This window comes from Uloborus diversus, chromosome 2, assembly GCF_026930045.1.
Source record: "Uloborus diversus isolate 005 chromosome 2, Udiv.v.3.1, whole genome shotgun sequence".
Lineage (NCBI taxonomy): Eukaryota > Metazoa > Arthropoda > Arachnida > Araneae > Uloboridae > Uloborus > Uloborus diversus.
This window is the reverse complement of record NC_072732.1, coordinates 43,544,209-43,570,881: the sequence shown is the minus strand read 5'-3', so window position 1 is coordinate 43,570,881 and position 26,673 is coordinate 43,544,209. Positions and strand designations below refer to the sequence as shown.

Sequence of the window (26,673 nt, the reverse complement as noted above, 5' to 3'; positions counted from 1 at the left end):
AGAAGTGCGGGAAAAGCCGAATTTCCTATTCCCCAATTTTTTGTATGATTACAAGTGAAAGGGATGTATTTAAAAAGAAAGGCAATGTAAAACCTTAAAAGGAAGATAAGGAAGCGAAAAATGAAAAACTTGTGCACTGTACATATTTTATTGATGTTAGTACAAAATAAAAGCGACAGATAACAGAAAGTCGCAAAAACGGACCACTTTAAAAATAATTGCGGATAATAACTTTTTTCGTACATAAATATGATTATTGTTCATTCTAAATCGTAAACATGATTATAAAATTTATAAAATTTAATTTTCTTTCCTTGCAAAAGTGTACATATTTGCAAAAAAAAAAAAACCGGCAAAACCTGGATGGGCCAAACGTTCCCAATTTTTTGGAGAAAAATCGGAAATCAATTAAATGCGAGATTCCGTTTTTATTTCTTCACATTTTTAAAAGTTGGGGGATAGAACCACAAGCAAATACGTATTTTTTTTCTTTTTAATGGGTATTTTCTACTCTGATAAATCATCAATATCGAGGAGTTGCTCATCATTTTTATGTGCTGTGTTTATGGCAATGTGTCATTTCTGAACATTTAAAAATTTTTTGACTGACTCTTATTCTCTTCGGGGTGCGCAATTATACCGATGCGACGTATCTACTGTAAGTTATTGTACTTAGTACGCCTGATCAAAGGTAGGGGGAGAAAGAGATATATGCAGGCATTTGATGCCAGGTGCTCCCCCCTCACTCTCAAATTCGTGAACAATTTCCGAATGAATATTTTTGTTGTATGGTGAGAATTGAGAGAAACTACATGCCTTCCCTTTTATGCACAAAGAAACATTAGTAACTACTCTTTGTCTTTGATAAAAATGTTATGTTTACCATGCATGGATGTTTCCTTTTTTCGTGACAAAAATTTTGGAACAAGAAGGAGGTAAAAATTATTAAACCAACAATACATGAAATACACCACCAGTTCAGTCAATTCCAGCCGAGGAGTCAATTCCTTAAGAGGTTTTCCACCTCCATCTCAGTCGCTCCCATGTCGGGCTGATGAGCACTAATAAGCACGAAATTGCAGTCCTCGGTTGAATTGACTGAGGTGGTGGTGTATTTCATGTATTTCTGCCTTAGCCCTGGCTATAGGGCGGTAACTTACTGGACATTAAAACAATATTCATTTTTATTGCTTGATTAAAATGAAAACTAGCCCGTCATTTTGATCCCCCCCCCCCCCGCCCCCGGAGGTGGCTAGCGAAGGATGTATACTGAATGCAAATTGTATCTGAAAACAAACAAAAACCGCACAAACTTGTATAGTTAAGCATTAATTTTCCAAAGCCAGGGAGGGGAGAAATTGACCCCACTGACCCCCATAAATGACACGTGCCTGAAACAAAAATGTGTTTTGAATGCTAAAAATACATAACATAGTACAAACCCTTTAGTTTACTTATTTCGTTATTTATTTAGTTTAATTATTTTATTATAAATTTTATGTCCCATATTTAAGAACAAATTTATTTTAGTTCTGCATTTTCAGTCCTTTTCCTTTTTTTTTTTTTCAAATTCAAACATCTGACATGCAAGAATGCATGTCAGCTGCTGATTATTTTTAACTAAAACTAATTTAATATTTGCTTTGCTTCTGTATCATAGTTTATGACAACAAGAGCTGAAAGTGCAAGTATTTTCAAATGATAAATGGATGTTCGAAGGAATGTTTTCGTTTTTGACAAAACAGATCTTTAAAAAAATGGTTTTATTGCTCCAAAATAGTAGTTTTATTATTATTATTATTATTATTATTATTATTATTATTATTTTTGTAATCGCTATATTGCATTTTATTCTTTCACACTTAAAAATTTTACAGTAGAAGACCATTATAATGCACACCTTGGGACCAGAGCTTTTGCGTTATACAGGTTTTTGCGTTATATAGATCATTTCACAAATTTTGAAACTAATATTCAGAATATCACTATATATTAGCACTTCAGAATGAGTTTTATCTGCAATAAGTATTAAAGCACCAATATTAGAATTAGTTATTCACAAATAAATATGTTTCACAATCAAAATCCTGCACTTCTGCTAGCTTCATGGTTTGCATAACAGCTGCATTTTCAAAACCCATCTGGTATTTTCTGTTTACTATGAGTACTAATTTTCAATTTAAAAGCTTTGAAATAAGATGGAAAGATGAAAAACTTTCAAAATTTAATTTGCCTAACAATTTTTATTTTTGCAAAGCAAAACAGAGGGATTTTTTAAACTTCAAAAACTATTGTTTACTTCTGAAAAGTAGTGCGGTTTATAGAGAATTGCGTTATACAGGTCGGCGTTATAACGGTCTTCTACTGTATTGTTGAAAGGTGGTTCTTTGTTTGGATTTTATTTTCATATTTTTGTGATTAAATTCTTTGTTTCCACCAGTTCATTTTTCATACTGATGATTGTCGGTCGTCTTGACGTGTGTGTAATCTTATCTCTTCCTATTTTTTCCTACTTTTTTAAGTGATTTTTTTCCTACTTTTCCTACTTTTTAAATTTTTGATTCCTTATTTCCTACTTTTTCCCCTCAAAAAACCACTTCGGGGTCTGGACATATAATGTTAATATGTGCAAGTATTTTTCATCCCCATATTATAGAATTTATACAAAAATTGTGTTATATCGCCCCCCTATGGGGGGGGGGGGGTTGCTCCCCATAACGGGATGAAAACTACCCTATGTATTATTCTGATGCATAAGCTATATTATTATGAAGTTTCATGAAAATCCATTCAGTACTTTTTGCGTGAAAGAGTAACAAACATTCATACAGACAACTTTCGCATAGTACAGTGAAACTTCTCTGGAGCGACTACTCTCCGGTTATGAAAAAAGTGGTCGTTGATGGAAGTTGGTCGCTCTTGGAGGTCATTTTCGAACATGCAAATATAGTACCATAGTTGTTATTTACCTTCTTCCTGCAGTGTATTAACCAAGAACATTGTCGTAAAAATGTATTTAAATAAAGAAACTTTTTGCTTTCAATTTTAAAAGTAAAATATACTTTTTACATGATTTTTCTATTTAAAAACTAATAGCTTTAAAATTCGCCTGCTTCAGATTCTTTGTTTTTCTTAAAACAACTTTAGTTTCTAGTTTAGTTTTCCGCTGCAAAAATAAATTAATAATGTGTCATTATTAGTGCAAGGTAAGATTATCTGTTTCTGTTAGAGTTTGTTGTGCTGGCAGCTTATTTTTTTACTGCTAATTTCCTTTAATTTCCTTTCTGATTTTCTTTTCTTGTGTAAGTTTAAGACTTCTGCACGTTTCTCGAACGTGAGATTGCTCGGTTTTTCGAAATTCTGACAGCGATGTATGGTATGGTGATGAAAAGCAGAATGCAAATTTACTGAAACCAACTCTTGAGCTTTCAAAGGCACTAAAAACAGATTTTGTTCACCACTCTGATGAGGTAGGAATGCTCCCTTCTACCCCCCCCCCCCCGTAAGCAACCAAGAAATTCCAAGAAACAACTTTTTAACAAAGTTCTATTCTGATCGACCTCCCTCAATGAAAGGTGCACACTTTGGACATATCTTGCCTTGAGATTTGCATGTGCCACCTTAGCTTCCCTAGGGTCCGAAAAACAACGCCCTCCTTTTTATGACTTTAACGAGATTCCAAGCAAAGAGAGCAAGAAAGGAACACGTTTGGACCCACTGGAGAATAGATTTTAAACCCTTATTCTGGTTTCTTTCCACCTTTGTTAATATGAGAAAACTGTTCTGTGTCCATATGAACTTTATTTTCTATTGCTTTTCTTCTGTTGTCTCTCTCTTTTTGAGTTTTCTCTAACAAAAATTGGTATTTTTCAATGTTGAGGTTTACGATTTGCCGGTCGTTGTGAGAAGTTTCCAGTGGTCTTTCCCAAAGGTATTTTAACATTAGTCAAATACGGGGGAAATTCGGTGCCTCAGAAAAGTGGTCGTTAATGAAGGTGGTCGATATATAGAGGTGATCGCTCATAGAAGTTTCACTGTAGTAAGATTTAACGTTCACCCCCCTCCCCCCCCCCGAATTTTTCGGCTGATTCCCAATTACAGTTTGCAAAACCCTGTGTCAGAACGAGGAATCATTGGGCGGTAATTGTATTCCCACTAGTTTTCAACTCAGTTTGATTTCCAGTGGAAGTTAAAAACAGTTTATTATTAACTCAATACCTTTTCCCTTTGGTCTCCCAACTGGTGACTAAGTTTAACGACATAGGGGAAGGGACCATCAGCGTAAATCATAAACATGAAAAGTTGTATTCAATAAATTCATATTAAATCTCAAACTTAGAGACGAATTTGTATCAATCAAACTTTGTTGGAAAACGCTCTTGATGAAGAACATGTATAGAAAATGGAAACTAAAAGTTACCATAGAACCCTAGCTTAAGGGTGGATTTGCTTCAAATAAACTTTGATGGAAATAGCTCTTGATGACGAACTCCGACTCCTAGAATTTAAGAGCCTCCGTTTCTGTATCGCAAAATTAGTCGAACTCCAGCTTTGACTTCTTAGCTTTGGCAAAAATTTAGACACGGAAGAAAAATAACTGACACCGACTCTTGGAATTTTAAAGCCTTCGACTCCGCAAACATAGGTAAGAGTTACTGACTTTGAGGGAAAATGACCGACTCTGAGTCTCGGAATTTAACCCTTCAGCTCCCGAATCTGACTCCATTACCCCAAAATCAGATCGACTCTGAATCCGCAGCCCTGGTTTGCACTGTGAAATAATAATTGTTAATATGATTTGTTTTTATTTTCACTCTAAAGTTTTAATTTGCATATTTTGTTTTTGGCAGCGACTAATGAAGTGAAATTTGGAGTTCTTTATGTTTTAAGTTCTAACCAAGGAGGAAGAAGGCAAGAACGAAACGAGTCTCCTCCAGATGTAATAACCGACTGTCAGCATGTAGTTCCTTAGCCCTGGCTTAGGGGCCGTAACGTACTGCTTAAAACCCTAGCTTGCCTTCAATTCACGAGTCGAACGCATCATGCTGCGATCACTCGCTGGTGAGATAAATTCACTTTAGCTACCAGTTTTTGTTGGCCCTCTCAGCTTCAATGAGATAGCATCTGCCTCCAGCTCGGTTACTCACTAATTGAGACTGATGAGTTCTAACAAGAGCGAAACTGCTGTCTCTGGATGTGATAATCGGGCTGTCTGGTATATTGCATGTAGTTCTGGCCTTAGCCCTGGCTTAGGGGCGGTAACGTGCTGCCAACATAAATGGTTAGTTAATTAGCATAACATTTTTATTTACTTTGAACAAACATGAAAGACCATCATATCTCAGTAAATGAACCTGTAGAATTAAATTTAACCTTGAGAAATTAAACATTTGAAAGACTCGGGGCAAGAATGTGATATGCCGCATGATGTGAATTTTCAGTAGGCCAATTTCCAACTTATAAAAAATAATTATAGAATTTTTCAAAGGTTCAACATTCTATATTCTGCAATACTAAAACCAGACATGTTTTTCTTCAAACGACATAATCCATTGTCACGTTTATTTCAGTTATCAAAGCAGCATTAAGACCAAAAAATTTATTTTTTAAAAGTATGGCCTATTACGTTCTTTTGCCCCGAGCCCTTCATTTCATCTCATAACAATTCTCACTAGTATGAAAAGTGACATTCTTCAATTTTTCTTGATGGTTTTGTAAGTGTACCCTGTACCGTTCTAACCTACAATCAAAACTTTAGTTACAACTATAAATTATGACAGAGCACTCCATGAGATGCTAGAAATTGGTCTATATAGCAATCAGATAAATTATAGTATATGTTTTTGTTTTGTACATTTTTGTGCTTCGGTGGTTAATTACTGGCGGATTACTCTATCTTCTGATTGTCTGCTCTAATAGTTCTTATCCCAATTTTAGCTATAGGTCCCTACGCAACCCGTAGAGTCGTTTCATGTTTTATTATTTTCCTATAACCGAACCACATTTAATCTTGAGTTCATCATCATTGAGACAAACTAGAGACAGTCTCTACGTTGTATTGGTCTAGTGCTGTACATTACTTTAAGAGTAATTTAAACAGACTTGGGGAAGCCTTCACATGATAATTGTGTCAAGCTGCCTAGTTTTGTAGTGTAGACCTGGCTTGGCCCTTTTTGTTCAATATGTGTCTCAAAAATGAAAATAGCCTTTTATTGTCGAAATGTTCAATAGCATAAATCATCCTCTGGTTCAAAGTTTCCAAACTTCAGCCAATGTAAGTTGATACGTTAGTTTTGTTTTCATATTAACCCCCCCCCCTCCCGTTTCCGAAAAAATGGGATTTAATTTTCTACTCCAAATATTTGATAGCTCAAGATTTCGGTATGCTCTCATAATTTTGGGCAATAATCGTTTTATTTTCGCAATTTCAGGAAGATCGAATACAGCAGCGGGTTTATAGGGTTATATTTTGATAAATGAGAATCTGGCGCGGTCGTCTCATTTTGGCGTAAATGCTTTTTTTTTTTGGTAACCCTGTTGATTGATTGTAACCCTATGCGAATATGTGGGAAGATTTCGATAATTGCGAATCTGGCGATCTTTCTTCATTAACGTCAATTTTTGGCTTCAGCTCCTGCCCGAGAAGTATTTTTCGTTTCAAATCTAAACAAAGAGAACGGAAACATCTAGTCACATAGGGTTGCTATAAATTAGCAGGGTAGCAGGGTTACCAAAATAAAATTATTTACTCTAAAAATAAGACGACCGCGCCAGATTCCCAACTATCGAAATATCCCCTGAATAGATGTTTCCGTTCTCTTTGTTTAGATTTGCAACGAAAAATACCTCTCGCGCAGGCGCTGAAGCCAAATATTGACGCCAATGAAGAAAGATCGCCAGATTCCCAATAATCGAAATCTTCCCATAAAGTTTTAAAGTTTGTCGGAATTTTTAGAAAAATGCAAAATTTAAAGACTTGGCGAGAAATTGAAGGTAACCTGCGATTTTAACGTCTGCATACAGCAGGACATCTATCTGCAAAGCGTGTGAAAAATGCCTTCCATTACTCAGAGAAGCTCGCTAAATTTGGCTATTTTTCTTAAAATGTCATCAAAATCGAAGACCTCACATTTCGATAGCGGGGATACGAGGGAAAAAAATTTATGCGTCCAAAAACATGTTTTACTATGCTCTTTCGACTGCTACTAAGTTTAATTTTTGTCTTTATGGCACTTATCATATGTATTCCTAGTGAGAATCCCAGTTATGAAAATTTACCCTCAAATTGTGTACGTTACCTTTGAGCGGGGGATATTTCGATAATTGAAAGTTCAGTACGGTTGTCAAATATTTAGCATGACTAGTTTTATTTTGGTAACCATGTTGCTTTTTGGCAACTCTTTGCGAATAGATATTTATCTACTCTGTTTACGTATGCAAAGGAAATATATTCCTCTTGCAGACATTAGTGCGAAAAATTTGATACCAATGAATAAAATTCCACAAACTCCCAATTCTCGAAATCTTCCCCTTTTGAGGCTTTTCCGATTGAGGTAAAGCTATTATAACGTGGTCGTGGCGAGTTTTCCAAAATTTTGACAACACAGCCAATAAGTAAATTAGACGCGGAATTATCACAACGTGCGTGGAATATTCGCAACTCCAAAACTCGAATACTTTACCTTGCGGTGATTAATAATACTAAAGAAAAAGGTAAAACATTCCATTGCACGTGTTTCCTTTGGGTTAAATTACAGGCTTAAGACAGTTTGTGGTAGGTATAATGTCATTTCAGAAGAATAGATAAGAAAGCTTCCCACAAACACGTTGAAAAATTACTGTCATTCACTAAGCGTCAAAGTTATAAGTTACGGCATTTGTTTGTTTTACCTTTTTCATCCGCCATTAGACAGTGGCTGCAGCGCCCCCTATAGTTTATTGGAGTTGCAAATTCAAAAAAGCTTTCTGCATAAAGTTTTCTAATTTAGTGAAAATCTTAGGCTAAACTCAATTCAAGCATGGAGTTGAAGGGCAAAATGTTACTACTAGAGCCGCTATATAACCGTCCGAAGCATCAGCTTAAGTTTAGCCATTTTGGATCGGATTTTTCATTGTTGCCCTGCTAGGGTTACCACAGTAAAGTTTCGGATTTCGCCAAATTTGCCGAAAATAATACTTTACTTAATAAATAATTCACGTGCCGCTAATAATTGCTCACAGTGAACAATCATTAAACGCGATAACTTGCCAGAAAAGACAACCACTTAAACCGGAGCTCCGATCTAAAATGGCTATCTTAAACTGACTCGTATACATAGGGGCCTTAGTTACTAGAGGCCACGAATTTGAAGACGACTTTGTAAATACACAAAACAGCAGTTTTGCTATGCTCGGGAGCCCATCTGTATTTATAGCTATGAAGTTTTGTTCAAATTAGTTGGGACCTCGGGGAAGGGGAGCTCTTTGAAATGGTTTTTTCTATAAATACACTCCTGTTTGTGAAAATTGCAACACCGTGAAAGAAGCATCATAGTTGAATGAAATTTAATACACAGTTGAGTGGTAATGGTACAAATAAATGATTACATTTTCAAACCAAACAAACAATAAAAAGAGATAGAAATTAGTATTTTGTGTGGCCACCACGCGCCGCAATAAGAGCTGCTACACGACTCGGCATGAAGTGAAAAAAAGTTTGAATATCTGCCTGCGGAACAGTATTCCATTTGTTTGTATGCGCAACCAAAGTTCGTCTGTTGAAGCAACAGGACGAGGATCACTAGCGAGACGCCGCCAAACGAAATCCCACACATGTTCAATCGGTGGCACATCCGGGGAATGTGCAGGCCAAGGACGAAGCTGTACCTGCTGCGAATCAAGGTAGGATGTGACAGTCCTGGCGACATGTGGACGGGCATTATCCTGCTGGAATATAGCCTCTGGTAATCCTTGCAGGAAAGGAATAGCTTGGAGCTGTAAAACTTCGTTTATGTATCGGGTACTGTTCAAATTGCTCACAATTCGTAGCAATTGTGATCGTCCATGATGTGCTATGGCACCCCAGACCATAACTCCGGGTGCTCGTCCACTGTGGCGTTAGATAATGCACTCCGGAATGTGCCGTTCACCGGCATAGCGCCTGAAACGAATTCGGCCATCATGGTGCCACAAATTGAAGCGGGATTCGTCAGAAAAGACGACCTGCTACCAATCAGCGCTCCAGTTCCTATGCACATTGTCCCAGTGTAGCAGCAGGCGGCGATAGTTTTACGTGAGAGGAATCCTGTATAAAGGAATCCTTGCGCGCAGCCCACGCTGCAGCAGATCTCTCCGAATTAATGAAGCACACAATAAAACACCTGTAGCTGTTGACCACTGTGCTGCCAATTGTCTAGAAGAAGCTGTGCGGTCCGTCAGCGGCATACGCACCAGGTGTCTGTCATCGCGAGCTGACGTCACATTTCGGAATCCACTCCCGGATTTCCCAGCTGTCCGACCCTCGTCCGTCCACTGCTTCCAAACACGCATGATTGTACTGCTGTTACGCTGCACAAGAGCGGCTACTGCACGATAAGACAATCCAGCTTCACGAAGGCCGACGATTCTGCCCCGTTAGAACTCCGAAATTTGCTCAAATTTCGCTTTTCTTTCGTCGAAGATGCATAGTAAAGATTCAGTTAACGTTTACTCTAGCATATAACCACCGATACTCATACAAACCTCGCTTCAGCCGTCTATTTATATTCGATTCGATCCTCCGTTCAGAGGGCGCTGCTCAGCATGTGCATGCGCTACCGGTCTGCAATTCTAATCATTTGCATACCATGCCCTACTTTACACTTCCTGCAATTTTCAGCTCACTCGCGTAAGTCCTTCGTGGTGTTGCAATTTTCACAAACAGAAGCGTAATATTTAAGGGTTTATCCACTGGAGTTTGGTTTACCATTTCAACTACCAAAATATCACCAAACAGGCAATGGCTTCGTTCAAATTTAGAAGCAATTTTCACCCGTCATACCTTGACGGGCGATTTTCTAGTTCATAATAATTACCGTATCTTTGCGTTCAAAATTAAAAATAAAATGTTGACTAAAAAATTAATGAACTAATTTTGAAACAGAATACATCAAGGGAAAAAGACCGAATGTGCTGTTTTTTACAGGGCTGCGGAAACGGAAGAAAACTGACCCTACTCCGACTCTTGGATTTTGAAACGCCCGACTCCAATTCCGACTCCGGATTTATTTATTTATTTATTTATTTCAAATCAAGCCAGCTGTGGTTGCCACAATGACAGTGATTTTCTTATTAGTAGGCCTTTACACATGAAATCAAAATAATTGGTGTTCAGTTTTTAAAAAAATGCAAGGAGAGTCGGTGAAAAAAAGAAAAAAAAAACCGTAGTCGGAGTCGGCATGTTTTTGAACGACTCCGACTCCTTTACTGCAAAATCAGTCCGACTCCGACTCCACAGCCCTGTTTTTTTTTATGATGTTTTTGAAGGGAATACCTGTATGAGTCTCCAAACTTGCTGAATATGTTCATAATCCGGAACTTTTCACCTCTCTAGCTCCTCAGAAGAATGTTAACGGTTAATATAACTCTCTCTTCCACTCCCAACAGAAATAATAGATGGACATTTTACATAAGAATCATAAAGAATGGTGTCAAGAATGGTGTCAGAAGCATTTTGATTTTTTTTTTTTTTTTTTTTTTTTTTTTTTTTTTACCGCGCATTAAAATCTTTTCACTGTTGGAATTTCTCCACACTTTTGAGGAAGGCAAACCTCATGAATGCATGACATATCCAAGTCAAAAATATTTGAAGGTTATTAAATAAACTAGGAAATCGCCCGTCAAGGTATGACTGGTGAACATTGCTTCTCTTCTTCTACATTTTAACAAAGCAATTGCCTGTTAGGTGATATTTTGATAGTTGAAATTTTAACCCTAACTCCAATGGATTAACCCTAAAGTGGATAGCGTTCATAGTTGACCGTTTTTTCGTTTCTTAATTCCCCTGAAAAGACATAGTCTTACCAGTAAAACAGTTAAGTTACGATCGAGTTCAGCCTTGTCACAATAAAGCCTTTCCCTGCACGTTGAATATTATCGAAACATATTATCAAATTATCAGGCCGTGGCGCTAGTTTCATTGTTAAAACACGCGTGTTACTCGATCATTGGCTGTTATACACATGAGGATTGTTATTTTCTACCTAATTGCTTTCAAATTGTATAAATTAATGCATTATTATTATTTTTTCTTATAGTCTTTTAATAGCAAACACAACAAACCCCAACGATTTGTGTTTCGGAATGGATTGAGAATAGAAGATAATTTAGCAAACAAAGCTCCTAAGACTGCACGCATAGATGATTTGGTTGGAAGAAACCGTTTCAAGGAATCAGATGCTCCAGTAAGTGAATGTTCTGAAGCGATCATGTAACGGAAGGCAAATAAATGGCTCTTTTCATAACATTTTCACAGACCCGTCAATAGGGTAGTTTTCAATAGGGTAGTATTTTTTTTCTGAAAAAGCATGTTTAAAAATATAGGATCTGACCATTTTTTAAATAATTTGCTTAAGTTTAATATTTTTAAAAAAATACTTAAATCGGTGTGCTTTTATTGTTTACGTTTTGTGCCGATGACATCACAAATGATGAAATTCCATTCAGTGTTGCCATTCACAAAGCTAAATATTTAACTCGCATCTTTCCTCACGTGTATTGGCAACGATATGGTTGATAGCAAGCGTAGAGGGCAATATTTAATTCGCTTCTTGATCATCATGACGTGGAAACGCTAGAAAGGTGCGCCAAAATGCATCATTTGTGACGTCATCAAGACCACGCCTTGTTTGAAAAATCGAACAGTTAAAAAAATTATTAAAAAACAACTGTTGGGAAAATGGAAGAATTTTCTAGGCCCATGTTATTATTTTTGCTTATTCTATCAATTTCAGTGTCTAAAAGTAGTACTTTTGACTGAAGGAAACAACCCCATTGGGTACCATTTGCACTCCCTGGATTTTAATAGCATAATGTTATTGTGAATTTGTGTATATGTATTTTGATGATTTTTTTCAACAAAATGTATTGAATATATACCCTTTTCTAGAAAACATTGAATTGGCGGGCTTGGTTTTACATTACTAAGCCATAAAGTTGAACATTGTTTGAATTTATTTTCAAGTATAACAACATATAAATTGTAAAAGATGCGTTGAAAAGGTTTACGCATAAAAATTAATATTTTACTTCAATATACATTCAATGCCACCTTTATTCATTTATTTATTTTTAAATTTTTTAAGAGAGATGCCCTATATAGTGAAACCTGTGTAAGTTGACCACTTGTGGTGCACTACTTTAGTGGTCAACTTAAACAGGTGGTCAACTTATAGAGGTTGAATTATATGATATAGATCTAAATCTGGGCCTGAAAATAGCGGTCAACTTAGTGAGGTGGTCATCTTACAAGGGTGGTCAACTTTACAGGTTTTACTGTACATGCTTTTTGGATCCGTACTTCACAAAAGCTAGCGGCTGATGTGCATCAAATATGCACTTTTTACTTCTTCTCTTAATATATACAGTTGAATCTCTATTTAACAACTTTCAAAGGACTACAAAAGATCATCTTATGCAGAATGCGTCCTTAAACAGAATGCTGTTAGAACTACAGTGGAGCATCCGAGACCGTGAAAAGTCGTCTTTAATCGGAGAAAGTCGTTAAATAGAGTGTTGCTAAACAGAGAACCTATTGTAGTTTTTTTTAAGTCTTGTACGTCCACCGAATTTCGTTCATTATTTTTCAATTTCTTAAAACTGTCTGTTCACTTTGGCCTTTGTAAAGTGATAATTTTCAATTGCAGGTACTTACGTTCACTGCCACGTACACACAATTGCATGGAGAGCCTCCCAAGTCAACCACAAGGTTCAGACGGTGCAAGATATTATATTTCACAGACGATGACGAAATCAAAGTTTATGAGCCATCACAGAGAAATAGTGGATTTCCTGAGGGTACTAGTATTCCTGTATGCATTTATTCTATTGATGAGAATTTAGATGAGCTTTTGCTTTGAATTTCGAACATTAAAAACTAGATAGTGTCTAAGTATTGCAACTACTCAGATGAAAACCACGCCCAGGTTTGTTCCCAACTCCATAAAATCCCGTCTATTACGTTTTTTTTTTTATTTTTAAATTTTTATGAATTAAAAAATTTCTTTTCTGTGTCATAGTATTTTATTATGCTTGCAATTTTAAGATTTTTAAAAAATTATTATTTTAATGCTCAATGTGAGTCATCTACAATTTTCTATGTCCTTAAGTTACAGAAAAAATTATTTTAAAATATTTTTTCTTTTTGTCATGCATTTATTTTTTCTTTCGTTTTTCTATCTTTCTAGCACACCATTACTCGTACATTTGAATTTTCCTAGCTTTCTCTTACGCAAGTGTTGTAGGCTGTGGCTTTTTACATTTCGGTTCAAGGCTTGTTTAACCGACCGCAGCCTTCAGTTCCCATTTTGAAATTCATTCTAACCTGTTTTTGTGCTTTGGGTAGGCACCGCATAAACAAACTAATTAAAAAATAATAGTTAAAAAAACTAAAAAAACATGCTTTAGTAGCAAAATGAACTAAAAAGTTAAAAATAATCTTTGGATGACAAGTATGTAAAGTAATTGACTAAACACTTAATTTTACTGTAATAAAAAAAAGCGCAGGGTGCTGCCTATTTACATTTTTGCATGGATAACAAGTGGAAGAAATTTAAGACAACTGATAAGAAGCCCCCACGGTTGTTTTTATTACAGTAAAATTAAGTGTTTGGTCAATTACTTTATATACTTGTCATCCAAAGATTATTTTTAACTTTTTAGTTCATTTTGCTACTAAAGCGTGTTTTTTTAGTTTTTTAAACTATTATTTTATTTTTGAGCAATCACGATTGCTTATTATTCTCAGTTGACTGTTTTTGATGTTCCGTGCCTTTTTCAGCTTCGACAAGAAGCCTCTGCAACACCACCTCCCACCGTCCTCTGCAGGCTGCGCGGCGCGGCTGCTCCGGTCCTGAGCTATCCGCTTCACCTGGTCGGAGGCGCTCATGTCCTACACTCACGCACACTCACACACTCACACATATACACACACACACGCCTACTTGCATACACACAGGTCTACGCACATACACAAGCCTACACACTTACACACACAACTATGCACACGTAACCGCCCAGGAGGAGAGAGGCTTGGGGGGAGGGGGGGACCAGGAGCTGTTTCTAGAAACAATAACTTCAATGAGTAGGGTCCTGTCTCAGTTCGTGATTGCGAAAAACGTAATTTGAATTCAAAATTTCAGAATTCAAATTAATTTTAATTTTTAATTTTTTACTTTTTAGTTCATTTTGCTCACTTTTTGTTTTTTTAGTTTTTTAAACTATTATTTTTTTCAAATAAGATTTAGATACTAAATATTGCTAACACTTGTAACTCTTAAATGAAATCTTTGTGCGTGTGTTCGATTTTTATAATGGAATGTAACTTAGTATTCCATTGCATTATTTGCTTCAGACATTTTGAATGCTTTCTGGTAAATTCATGTGCAAACATTGTTACACTCCGCAGCTCTGATTTGTACGTCGTAAGTAATTCTAATATGCCAGTGGCTATTTGTCCAAAGGAAAGTTGGACCCACAAACATACAAGTTAAGCTAATAAAAGCGTGTTAATTAGAATAAACTAATAACTTATCGTTAATAAATTAATTTGATCATAGGATATTGCAGTGTCATCGGGTCTGAGATTGCATTCCAAATTTTAAAAGAATCCAATCACAAAAAGTGGGCGAAAATTGAGTTGCAAGATTATAAATTTAATTTCGGTAGAGACGGGATTAGAACGCACGCCCAATGATTCCCGGAGGTGGACGTCAACGAAGACCCGCGCCATAGACCGCTCGGCCACGAACGCTCATAAAGTGGTGGAATGTACTAACAGTAATAAGCCACTAGCTTTTAGCTTAAAGGAGAGTTACTCACAAACATACAAGTGAAGCTAATAAAAGCGCGTTAAAAACCGCTCTTACATCACGAGTAGCTAAAAGAAATATTGTTCGCAACACAAATTAAAAATACTTTTTCTAGGAATTGCTTTTTAAAAAGAAATCAACACTTGCCAGCTGCTTGGAATTTTGCCAAACCTTTTATGATCTGATTTTGTAAACACGCATGCGAACATTTTTTAAATATTTTATTTACATGTGTACTTACTTTATACATACAAAATTTTTCGAAACGTATAACCATTATCTTTCGTAATCTGACAACACACGAAGTTTCTAGTGGTAAACTGCTTCAAAATCACTTTCGTCAAATGATACCTCGCACTCATTTATGTTCCAATCAATAATGGTCTCATTAATTCATCAATAATGTTCCAGTTTGATTGAAACTTTCATATACCACACACAAAAAAAAAAATAAAAATAAATAAATAAATAAATAATAAATAAAAATAATAAATAAAATAAAATCGAAAAAAAAATCGCAGAATAAAAAGGCCACATAAAAACCGGCTGGAGTGTTCTATGTTCCTTTCTTAAGGCGCACTTTTACTTTTCTAATGATCTTGCCACCTTTTTGAAGGTAACATTACAAGTATCACTTCTGTTTCTTGCGCAACACGAAAAATAAATTCAGGTTTTCGCATGAGCGGTGACCTTTTCCAATAAAAATAGTTAATATTTAGGTTGTTAAAAAATGTTATTTAAGACCAATGAATACTTAATTTTGTTAAACTTATAGTTAGCTTCCTTGCAGTATGATCACTAGTACAAAGAAAGTAGTTTTACCGCATGACTCATCGCATTTGTTATATATGTGTACGCAATATCTTAAATTCATAGTCACTGAATTTAATAAGATTTCTCAAACAAAAAACATTTAGGTTGAAAAAGTAAAACAAATAATAATCTGCTTCTTACTTTTTCATAAGGATGTATAGTCAGCAAAGGTCGGTACTACAAGCCGGATGGAAGTGGGTACTATACAATGGACGATTTGAATGTAGGAGAGACTCTTGTACTGAACGGCAGAGACTACAAATTGCTGAGTTGTGACGAATTCACTAGAAAGTTTCTCACTGAAATGGGGTACAGAATACGATCACCGGAAGCGGAAGTCACCGACCCGATGACAGAAGACCGAAATGAGGTATGAGTGACATGGTCATTTTTTCTTTTTCTGCATAACGAGGCACCCAGGTTTTTTAAAAGTAAATAAGTGCTTATATTTCCATTTTGATATAGCTTTTTCTTAATTCCTTGGCAATAATTCGTCTGCTTAAAAATTAAATTAAGAAAATAATAAATGAAAAATAAATGAATGTTCTTTTGTAATTCGTATTTATTGATTAAAAAAATGGTGAAATTATCCATTTAGAACAAAAAATTTCTATTGTTTTGTACTTTTCTCAGGAAGAAACATGTTGATGCATGTTTGGTGTTTTTATTTTAAAAAAAGATTGAAAGTCTTCAAATGATTTCTTATAAATACTTTGATAATTAAATTGTTTTAAACATTGCTCAAGTCGACAGCTTATTGGTTAAAAAAAGATAAACATTGCTAACTAAAAAAACCTTATTTATAATTATTCTACTAATGACAGGAATTTAAATCCATATTAGAATCTCTTTCTTTTTCTGGTTCCATCTGTGGGTTTCTCGAACGTAATATTTTGCTTTTTACAGGCAAATGTTCCAAAGTCGTATCGGCAGCCATACATCAAAGACTACAAACAAAAACCATTCTATGAAAATCACCCGAAGAGACTTCGTTTCTACGGTTACTACGGAGAAGCAAAGAACTTATTTGAAGAAATACGACAGGTCACTTTATATTACGATTTATCCAACAGCAGCATTAAAATTGTTGAAGCCCGAACAAAGACAAAATGGATTGATGGTAGATTGGATACAAGAGTGCTTCTTAGACCCACGAAAGTCCCGAAAGTTAGTTATTTTATTTGTTTTTCAGCTTTAAGTTTTTCTTTAGCATAAACAGTTGTATTTCAGCAAAACGCAAAAATTTGAGCTATTTTCACCACCATGTGTATGAAGTAAAATTGTATTCATGAAAAATTTCCCTTCCTGATGTAATTGTAAACTTTCCTTTTTATTATTAAATGTTGAGGGTTATAACTGCTCTTTTTCCCTAGAAGAATCGACTTTTGCTTTCAAAGTTTTTGTATTTACATCGCTCATTTGGATGAAGAGTGCCACAGTACGAAGAAATAAATTTTTACAGGAGAAGCGTTTGATGTTGCACTCTTCATGCAATTTGCATTAAGAAAAGCAAGTTTGCTGTGCTCTCCGGTGGCTAATATTAGAACAAAAAATCTGTCATTATTTTCCAAGGAAGATAACGTCATTTGAAGCCCTTTAAGCGAGAAAAAGAGAAAAATTAAAATTTCGTGTTGTGGCACTCTTTTTCGAAATGCGCGACATATATAACTGGACACTTGTATGTGACTCACTTACGATTCTACTTCAGTTGTATTTATAGAAATAAATATTACAAATATCATTGAACTTTTACCACTTTAATTTGCTTAATTTCGTAGAGTGCTCAAGAAATACCCCACCTCTCCGTTTACGTTACAAAAAAAAAATAAATAAATAAATAAATAAATAAATAAATAAATAAAAAAAAATAAATAAAAATAAAAATAATTTGAATTCTGTCATCTTGAATTCAAATTATGTTTTTCGCAATCACGAGTGTGTGTGTGTAGGCGTGTGTGTGTGTGGGGGGGGGCGGTATGTGTGTTTGTTTGTAGGGGTATGTGTGTGTAGGCATATGTGTTTGTGTCTGTGTGCAGACATGAATGTGTGGGTAGTTTTGCGTATGTGTGTGTATGTGTTTGTGTCTGTATGTATGCGTGTGTGTATGTGTTTGTGTATGTGTGTGTAGGTGTGTGTTTGTTTGTAGGGGGTATGTGTGTGTGTAGGCATATGTGTTTGTGTCTGTGTGCAGGCATGAATGTGTGGGTAGTTTTGTGTATGTGTGTGTATGTGTTTGTGTCTGTATGTATGCGTGTGTGTATGTGTTTGTGTCTGTATGTATGCGTGTGTGTATGTGTTTGTGTATGTGTGTGTAGGTGTATGTGTGTATGTGTTTGTGTGTGTGTATGTGTGTGTGTGTGCGTGTGTGTGTGTGTGTGTAGTTGTGTATGTATGCGCGTGTGTATAGGATATGGACCCAACCTGGAGGCGGTTTTCGCTATAGGAGCAGCATCGTGAGGGGCCAGTCGACGGTGATGCTGCAGAGGGTGCTGGTGGGAAAATAAAATGATAGCACATCAAAACAGTCAAATGAAAGCAATACGCAATCGTGATTGCTCAAAAAAAAAAAGAAAAAAAAGAAAAAAGAAAAAAAGAAAGAGAAACTCACCAGTTAAGATTTAATCCGCCCAGAATGGATTTTGAAGTTTTTTCTTTTCTCTCTGAATGGTTTACGGTTTTTGATGAATTTTCAAGACAATAAACTCTCTCTCTTCCTTAAGTTGGTTTTAAAAGAGCTTGAATCTATTCACGCATATTATAATAGTAATTGTTGTACTAGTATCATATGAAACATTGCAGCACTTGGAAAGTTTCAAGGCAACTGAATTTAAAAAAAAAAAAGAAAAAAAGAAAGAGAAACTCACCAGTTAAGATTTAATCCGCGCAGAATGGATTTTGAAGTTTTTTCTTTTCTCTCTGAATGGTTTACGGTTTTTGATGAATTTTCAAAACAATAAACTCTCTCTCCTCCTTAAGTTGGTTTTAAAAGAGCTTGAATCTATTCACGCATATTATAATAGTAATTGTTGTACTAGTATCATATGAAACATTGCAGCACTTGGAGAGTTTCAAGACAACTAAATTGGAAAAAAAAAAAAAAAAAAAACTTTGCATTCTTGACACGAAGCGTGTCTCACGGTACCTAATCCTGAAATTATCGAACGTCAACTTCGCGTCGACGACGTTCGTAATAGTTGGATAAAATACAGGCGTCCCTCGCATAACACGGTACTTTTACAACACGGTTTCGATATTACACGGTACCAAATTTGCGATTATTATAACACGGTTTCGATATTGCACGGTACGAAACTTTAATTTAATGCTTCATGGTTTTCATACAACACGAATGTTATTTTTAAAAAAGATGGAATTTCATTTTTGTTTAATACATTCTGTTAATATTTGATAATAACTCTAATATTTTACTTTGCTTTTATGAAACTTGATTTCGATAAAATACGGTATACATCCCTTGATTTACATTATTTTACAAGTCTCGTATAACATGTTTTCGACATAACGCGAAACACGGTTTCGATACAACACGATACATATTGACATGATTTTTATTATGTACATGATTAATTAGTGTAAAAAGAGAGTTAAAAAGTTATTTTGAAAAAAGTCTTGTTCAACACGGTTTCGATACTACACGGAACGAATTAATCGTATTATACGAGGGACGTGGACGCCTGTATTTGGTTTAACTAAGCTCCACTGCATCAGAGATTTTGAACGTAATTATCTTTCTATTTCGTCTGCAATGAAATTGAATGTGGAATATAGTAAAAAGATCTTTTGTAACTAAACATTTTAATTAGAACCATATCGGTTTTTTTCATTCTTTAAATTGAGTAGTGAGTCTTATGCCAAGGACAACACTGCAATTCAAAAATCCAAGTAATAGTTCTTCGTTATTTTTATTATCAATTTATGCTTGCTATTTTTTAAATATTTGTTTTGCATTGCTTATTGTTCCCAGTCAATATTCTGAAGTGGGAATGTATTTCTCCTTTTACAAATTCTCAGGAAATGCAGTCTTCGTTGCCAATTGGAGAAATGGCAGATCCAACCCTGCTGAATTTGGCTCACGATGTTCAAAATGTGTTGATCGGCGGAAAATACTATAAAATACAGAAACCATCGTCGATCTTAGTTGATGGAAATGCGGTAAGCTCTAACTTTTTTACATTTCAAAATGATGCTGTGAAAAATGTTTCTTTCATTCGCAAAAATACGAATTTGGTTTTTCGAGTTAAATGATAAAAGTAAAAACTAGAAAGCTTTGTTCTTTAAAAAAAATTTTTGACTTTTAAATGTGTACCATTTGATCGTTAACCCCATCTGTCATTGGGTAATGTCCACCTTCTTCATTAATGGCGATGTCTACCGCAGCTTTTGTGATTAAAGTTGAAAAAAATTTTACACTAACATTTCATGACTAGAAAATCGCCGGTACGACGGGTGGAAATTGTTTCTACATTTGAACGAAGCAATTGCCTGTTGGGTGATATTTTGATAGTTGAAATCTTAACCCTAACTCCAGTGGATTAACTTTAAACTATAGTAGATAGCGTTAAGCTGTTGACCACTTTTTCATTTCTTCATCCCCCCTAAAACAGCGTTTCTTAATTTCTTTGATTAGTGGAACCCTTTTTAATGCTCACTTTTTTCGTGGAACCCCTGGTGTTTCAATAGTTTGCAGTGGCGTCACCAGTATTCTGTTTCGGAGAGTGCCCAAGTTCCTCAAAGAGACTATCACATTAACTATTTGTCGATAAATCGCCAATTAATTAAACATAATTATAGATCATTTTAATTATTGGTAATTGCTAATTATTATTATTATTATTTTTTTAAATATACCAGTACATTCCTGTTTGTGATTCTGAGAAATACTCAGAATTTTTAAAACGGATAAATAACCTAAGAATTTGTTAGGAAAAGAAATAGTGATGTGTTTTACCTTCAAAAGTGTTAAAAATTCACTAACATTTACGCAGAAAAAGTTTTTAATCCTTAAAGTTAAAAAAAAAAAAATTAAAATATCTCTTTATTTTTTATTTTGTTTTTATTTATACGAGTCAGAGTTTTGGATGTCACTGTGTGTTCCATCAGACAGAACTATAGTTGCTGCATATATAGGCGCCTTGGACAGAACTAAGGACTAGTATCAAGGGCAAAATGTTTGAAATTGATGTCAAAAATCGTAATTTATGGCAATATCTGGTAATGCTGTAGGAGAGGATTTGAAGCGCTTTTCCGAAATTTGTTTAACATTGAAGCCACTTTTAAACTATTTTTGGCGATATTAGGTAGTCAATAGCTTCTTCTGAAACTTTTTCAAAATTGAAGATTTTAAAACGCAATTTTATGCTATCTTTGGAGACATTAGGTGAAAAATAGGTGTTTAGGATTGATCTCGAAAAAATTTCGAAGTTAAAACCTTAAAGGCATCATTTCATGCTGTTTTCGATAGCTAAAAATTTGCACTATATTTGGTGAGAAATAAAATTGTTCCCATAGTGGCTAACCCAGGTGGGTAATAATGCTTTGATTAGATGCGAAATTGACAGTAAGTGTATTTTTGAAAAGGCGTTATTTTTGTCGATTTTTTAAGTGACTAATTTGAAAGGTGTGAAAAGAAAATCTTGTGGAACCCCTGAGAGATCTCCGTGGAACCCTGGGGTTCCTTGGAACACAATTTAAGAAACGCTGCCCTAAAATGACAGTCTTACCAATAAAACAGTTAAGTGACCGAATCCAGTTCAGCCTTGTCAAAATAAAGCATTTTCCTGCATGTCAAACATTTCCAGAAAATGTTATCAAATTATAATGCCGTGGCGCGAGTTTATTGTTGGTGAAGTCAGCGTTACTAGATCATTGCTATTATATACATGATGATATAGTTATTGATGAAATGGAGTAGTTGAATGTAGCTATGTCGGCTTAATGATGGTTCGGTTTATTAACTTTATTAAACATACAACGAACGTTTTGCTACGTACACTTGACGACAAAAGTCTCAAAGACAAAACATTTTATCCGTTTCAACATAACTTAGTTATGTGTTTGAAAACATCTTATACCTCGCTTTGTCATATTCGCTTCTCGGGCAAACACTCATTTTAATCACTCGTATATATCGATTCGCTAAGATTTTAGTAATGTTTAACTTCCAACAGCATATCATTTTTTAGTTCACTCAAGTATAATTTTTTTTTCAGTGACGTTATTCTGCTGTCGGTTTGTTTGCCTTCAGGGTTAAGGTCGCCAACGCGCTATAATGAGCCAAGCGAATTTCTTTAATTATATTTTTAACACGCTTTTATTAGCTTCACCTGTATGTATGTATGTATGTATGTATCTTGTAACGGAATCTTGCAGTTCAAATTTCGCCCACTTCCTGCGATCGGATTCTTTTGAAATTTGGCGCGCGACCTCAGACCCGATGACAATGCAATATTCTATAATCAAATTAATTAATTAACTCTTTTAATTGTTAGTTTCCTCCCATTTTAATCAATATTTTGGCATAAATCCAACAATGAAAAAGGAAAAATTTTAAAAAATACATTAAAATATGCTCGCAAAAATTATTTAAAAATATCTACAAAAACCTTTAATTTTTCTGCATCAGACAAAATTTGTTCCAATGTTCCAAGGTAATTAGAACATGAAATATATTTGTTTATAACTAATTTCATGCCAAAATTTAGGTGAGCCTTCAATTGGAAATTCATTGCTGATCAGACCATTGTTGAGCAAAACTTTTATTCAAATGCATCTCAAATTTTCGAAGTAATATAAATATGATTTCCGCAAACATACATCGATGCCTCACTGTAGCTTCCCATCGGTGTGTCCTTGTCTTAACTTTAAGATATTACCTCAAACTCGTTTTATAAATAATTTCGTCAATTAAGTCCCAACTAAGACTTTTACGAAAAGAAGTAATTGCAATTTTGCCTGATGAATCTGCAACATAAGACTAAAAAACAGAAAAATAAAATAATAATTAAAAAAACTAAAAAAACACGCTTTCGTAGCAAAATGAACTAAAAAGAGAAAAATAATCTTTGGATGATAGTAATTGACCAATCACTTAATTTTAATGTAATAGAAAAAAGCGTGGAGGGCTTCTTATCAGTTGTCTTGAATTTCTTCCATTTGTTGTCCAAGCAAAAATGTAAATAGACAGCACCCCACGGTTTTTTGTATTACATTAAAATTAAGTGATTGGTCAACTACTATCATCCAAAGGTTATTTTCCCCTTTTTAGTTCATTTTGCTACGAAAGCGTGTTTTTTTAGTTTTTTAAACTATTATTTTATTTCTTTAAAAAACGTAGAAATACTTAACAGGAAAATCGGTAGTAGGACCATGTGGTCTACAAGTACGCAAATCACATACCAGCCCGATGTCTTAGGCTGTAAAGTAGCTAACTCCGCAGTAGATAAAGCTTGACCATGGAGAGATGGCGAATGACCTTGAGGCGTCATCATTTATATCAGTCAGAAAGTGCCGAGTAGCAAGAGGCGTTCTCGCTGATCCTATCTACTACAAAATAGTAACAAACAACCAATTACAAATTATGTTTCCGCTTCAAGATCATTCGCCATCTCTCTGTGGTAAAGCTTTAACTTTTCAGAAGGCAATAAAAACATGATAGGTTTATAGCACCTTGCGTTCTTAACGGGTTTTGATACAGCGATGTTTTCTATTTGTGGGCAACATTTAGAGTTACTCGTTTTTTCTTCTGATGCAGCTTGAAATAATAACCAAGCTGAGGAAAAAATCTTTTTACTTTTTAGTTATTATGAGTTTTCGTGGAGTTTGCTATTTTACAGTCTAAGTCATCGAGTATCCCCTTTCGCGGATTGCGTAGCCGAACCAATGCGCAATCTGCAAAGAGGAAAGATTGCTCAATGATCTGTTTTTTTTTTTTTTTTTGTTTTTTTTTTTTAAATCTGTCTGGTATATCAATCAGTCTTCTGACTGAGATACCAACACGCAGCAACTCTTAATTAACTTAAATTCTTGCATCAAAGATAAACTGGATTGAGTATAAAGGCTCCCTTTGAACGATCAGCTTGAGAGTTTCTGACCATATTTAGGTCATTCTTCAAAAAGTGTAACTTTTTTGTTACACGCCTTTTACAGTAAAAGCTTTAAGGAACAATTCATTTAATAATGATTTTTAATTTCATCAAAAAATATATCTTTTTGAACCTGCCAACTATTTTTTAATCATAATTTTTATTTTAGTATATTTTTGGTACACAACATGTGAACTCTCACCTGTGTGGCATGTCACACACCTTGTGTGACTGTTTATGTTGCTTAATAACTTGTATTAAAAGTATATATTTATTTATTTATTGTTCCTTTTACAAGTGTCTCAAATACTACTTGTTCAAGTATATTTATTTTTTTAATATTGTGTTTTAGTTCGTTTTAGTAGGACAAGGAGTCATGTCACACAATAAATTCTCACCTCCGTTACCTAAACACAAAATGCCATTCCTCATTAACACGTGGTAGTAATGACATCAAATTTTATTTTTCATGATACAAGGGAGTCCCCTTGTTTATTTTCAGCCGTAGTTAAAATTGTGAGATTTTTGTCGAAAAACAAGAAGAAAGATTTTTCTTTAAAAACTTAGTGTGGTTATTCTGACTTCTCACCTCCGTGAACTTGAATTTCAGGGATGTAAACTAATGTAAAAAAAAATGTGAACATGTTTTCATACGCTTAACATGTGCAGATTGTAGCAACGAAGAAAAAAATATTTTCCTGAAAAATGTATCCATTTGGCCTATATTAATGGAAAATTCCTCACCTCCGTGAATCTCATCTCCGTGACAGACCTTATCAATGTCATTATTTCTGAGGTGAAAATAAAGGATGGAGGGGAAATACATCAATCTTAGGCATTCTACCAAAATTATTAATTGCTAGTATATTCTAAAATTTACTAAATACTATTTTTAACACACATTTGACCTAAAAGGATAACTATTAATTAAGCCGTACTTTAATTAAGAGAGCTTAGTATTAGATTCCCACTAATCATTAAAAGCTGATTCTCTGCACAATTTAAAAAATTACTACTTTGATATTAAATTGGCCTCGATTTTAAAACATTAAAAGTTTTTTTCTTTTTTTAAATCTCCGTGAACAAGGCATTTTTATATATTTTTTTATTTATGAGTAAAATAATTGGAACTTAGCTGGGTCATTGTTTGTGGTTTATTCTAGTAGGTAATACTTTCATGTACGAATGAAAAAAAAGTAAAAAAGAGATAACTTGAATTCTGAAGCATTGAATTCAAATTATGTTTTTCGCATCACGAGTTGCGACAGGACCCTGCTCATTGGGGCTATTGTTTCTAGAAACGGCTCTTGTCCCCCCAAGCCTCCTCCTCCTCCTGGGGGGTTACGTGTGTATAGTTGTGTGTGTGTGTGTAGGCGTGCGTGTGTGGATATGTAGGCTTGTGTGTGTGCGTAGACCTGTGTGTATGCACGTAGGCGTGTTTGTATGTGTGTAAAGGCTTGTGTGTATGAGCGTGTGTGTATATATGAACATGTGTGTGTATGAGCATGTGTGTGTATGAGCGTGTTAGTGTGTGCGTGAGCGTGTGTGTGTATGAGCGTGTTAGTGTCTATGTGAGCGTGCGTGTGTATGAGCGTCTGTGTGTGTATGAGCGTCTGTGTGTGTATGAGCGCGCTCGTGTGTGTGTGTGTGTGTGTGTGTGTGTGTGTATGTATGAGCGTACGTGTGTGCAGGACATGGACGCCCCCGACCAAGAGAAACGGATTCCATGAGGCAGTGTTCGGAGCCGCGCCTGCAGAGGACGGTGGGCGGTGGTCCTGCAGAGGCCCCAGGTCCAAGCTGAAAAAGGCACGGACATCAAAGACGATCAAATGAGAACAGTAAGCAATCGTGATTACTCAACAAAAGGTTTCGAAATTGAAAAATATTTGCGTTCAAAAGTTACATTTCCTGGAGAATTACCCATTTACGTCAGCCAAGTTTCTTTACAACAATCGTGCTTCTCAAACAGTTAAGCAGGAGAAGTATAACAGAAGTAATTTAACTTCATAGCGATGGACATCTTTGTCTCCAAATTTATAATCCTTTTACCACCACGTCTGCTTTCATCCTGGCAGCCGGTTCCTACCTTACACTTGCGTGCAGTGAAATACAGTCTGTAGTACACTAGATTCACATTTTAACGAAGTTAAATGGATCAGAGAAATCATTTCGTTGTAGCGAAATTTCGTTTCACTGAAATTACTATGATAGTATAAGTTGGAGACCTTAGCAATTTCTGTTACAACATAATTTGTGCTATAAATATTTTCGATAAAACGCGATTCGACCGTATTAATTATTGCTTTGTGGTTACGATAACCACTTCTCACCTCTCCCTAAACTAGCGATGGCAGAGCTTCACTCAGGAAGTCCAAACAAATGCTTTACTGCTGAGATTTTTTGTTTTTGAAATATGATATCTAACGTAATTACTAGTACGTATTTAACTTTTATTGATAATATTAAAAACTACGAGTAACAGTTTTCCTATTTTGTTTTTGTTTTTTAATTTTTAGTCAAATTTCCAGTTCCAAAATTGTTGAGAAGTTTTTCTTTCTTTTTAATTTAAGCCGGTTGGTAGAAAAAGAACTGTGGAGTATTTGACAGACGAAGATCTTGATTTAGGCGTAATAATAAACATCTTTGGAACCAACGTAATATTAGTTGATTGTGATGATTTTACAAAGAACTATTATCGTTACACGTATAACAGA

The 26,673-nt window shown here is 35.1% G+C and overlaps 1 protein-coding gene across 1 annotated transcript in view; it reads left to right on the top strand.

Moving 5' to 3' along the window:
* Window positions 1-6,220: 6,220 nt before the first annotated feature.
* LOC129235258 (EF-hand domain-containing family member C2-like) overlaps window positions 6,221-26,673 on the top strand; it is a 40,192-nt gene continuing 19,739 nt past the window's right edge. The window contains exons 1-6 of the mRNA XM_054868971.1: window positions 6,221-6,274; window positions 11,274-11,420; window positions 12,882-13,032; window positions 16,010-16,227; window positions 16,764-17,024; window positions 26,530-26,673. The exon at window positions 26,530-26,673 is cut by the window's right edge and continues 1 nt beyond it. Of these exons, the coding sequence (XP_054724946.1) occupies window positions 6,221-6,274; window positions 11,274-11,420; window positions 12,882-13,032; window positions 16,010-16,227; window positions 16,764-17,024; window positions 26,530-26,673 (975 nt within the window). The remainder of the gene's footprint in view (window positions 6,275-11,273; window positions 11,421-12,881; window positions 13,033-16,009; window positions 16,228-16,763; window positions 17,025-26,529) is intronic.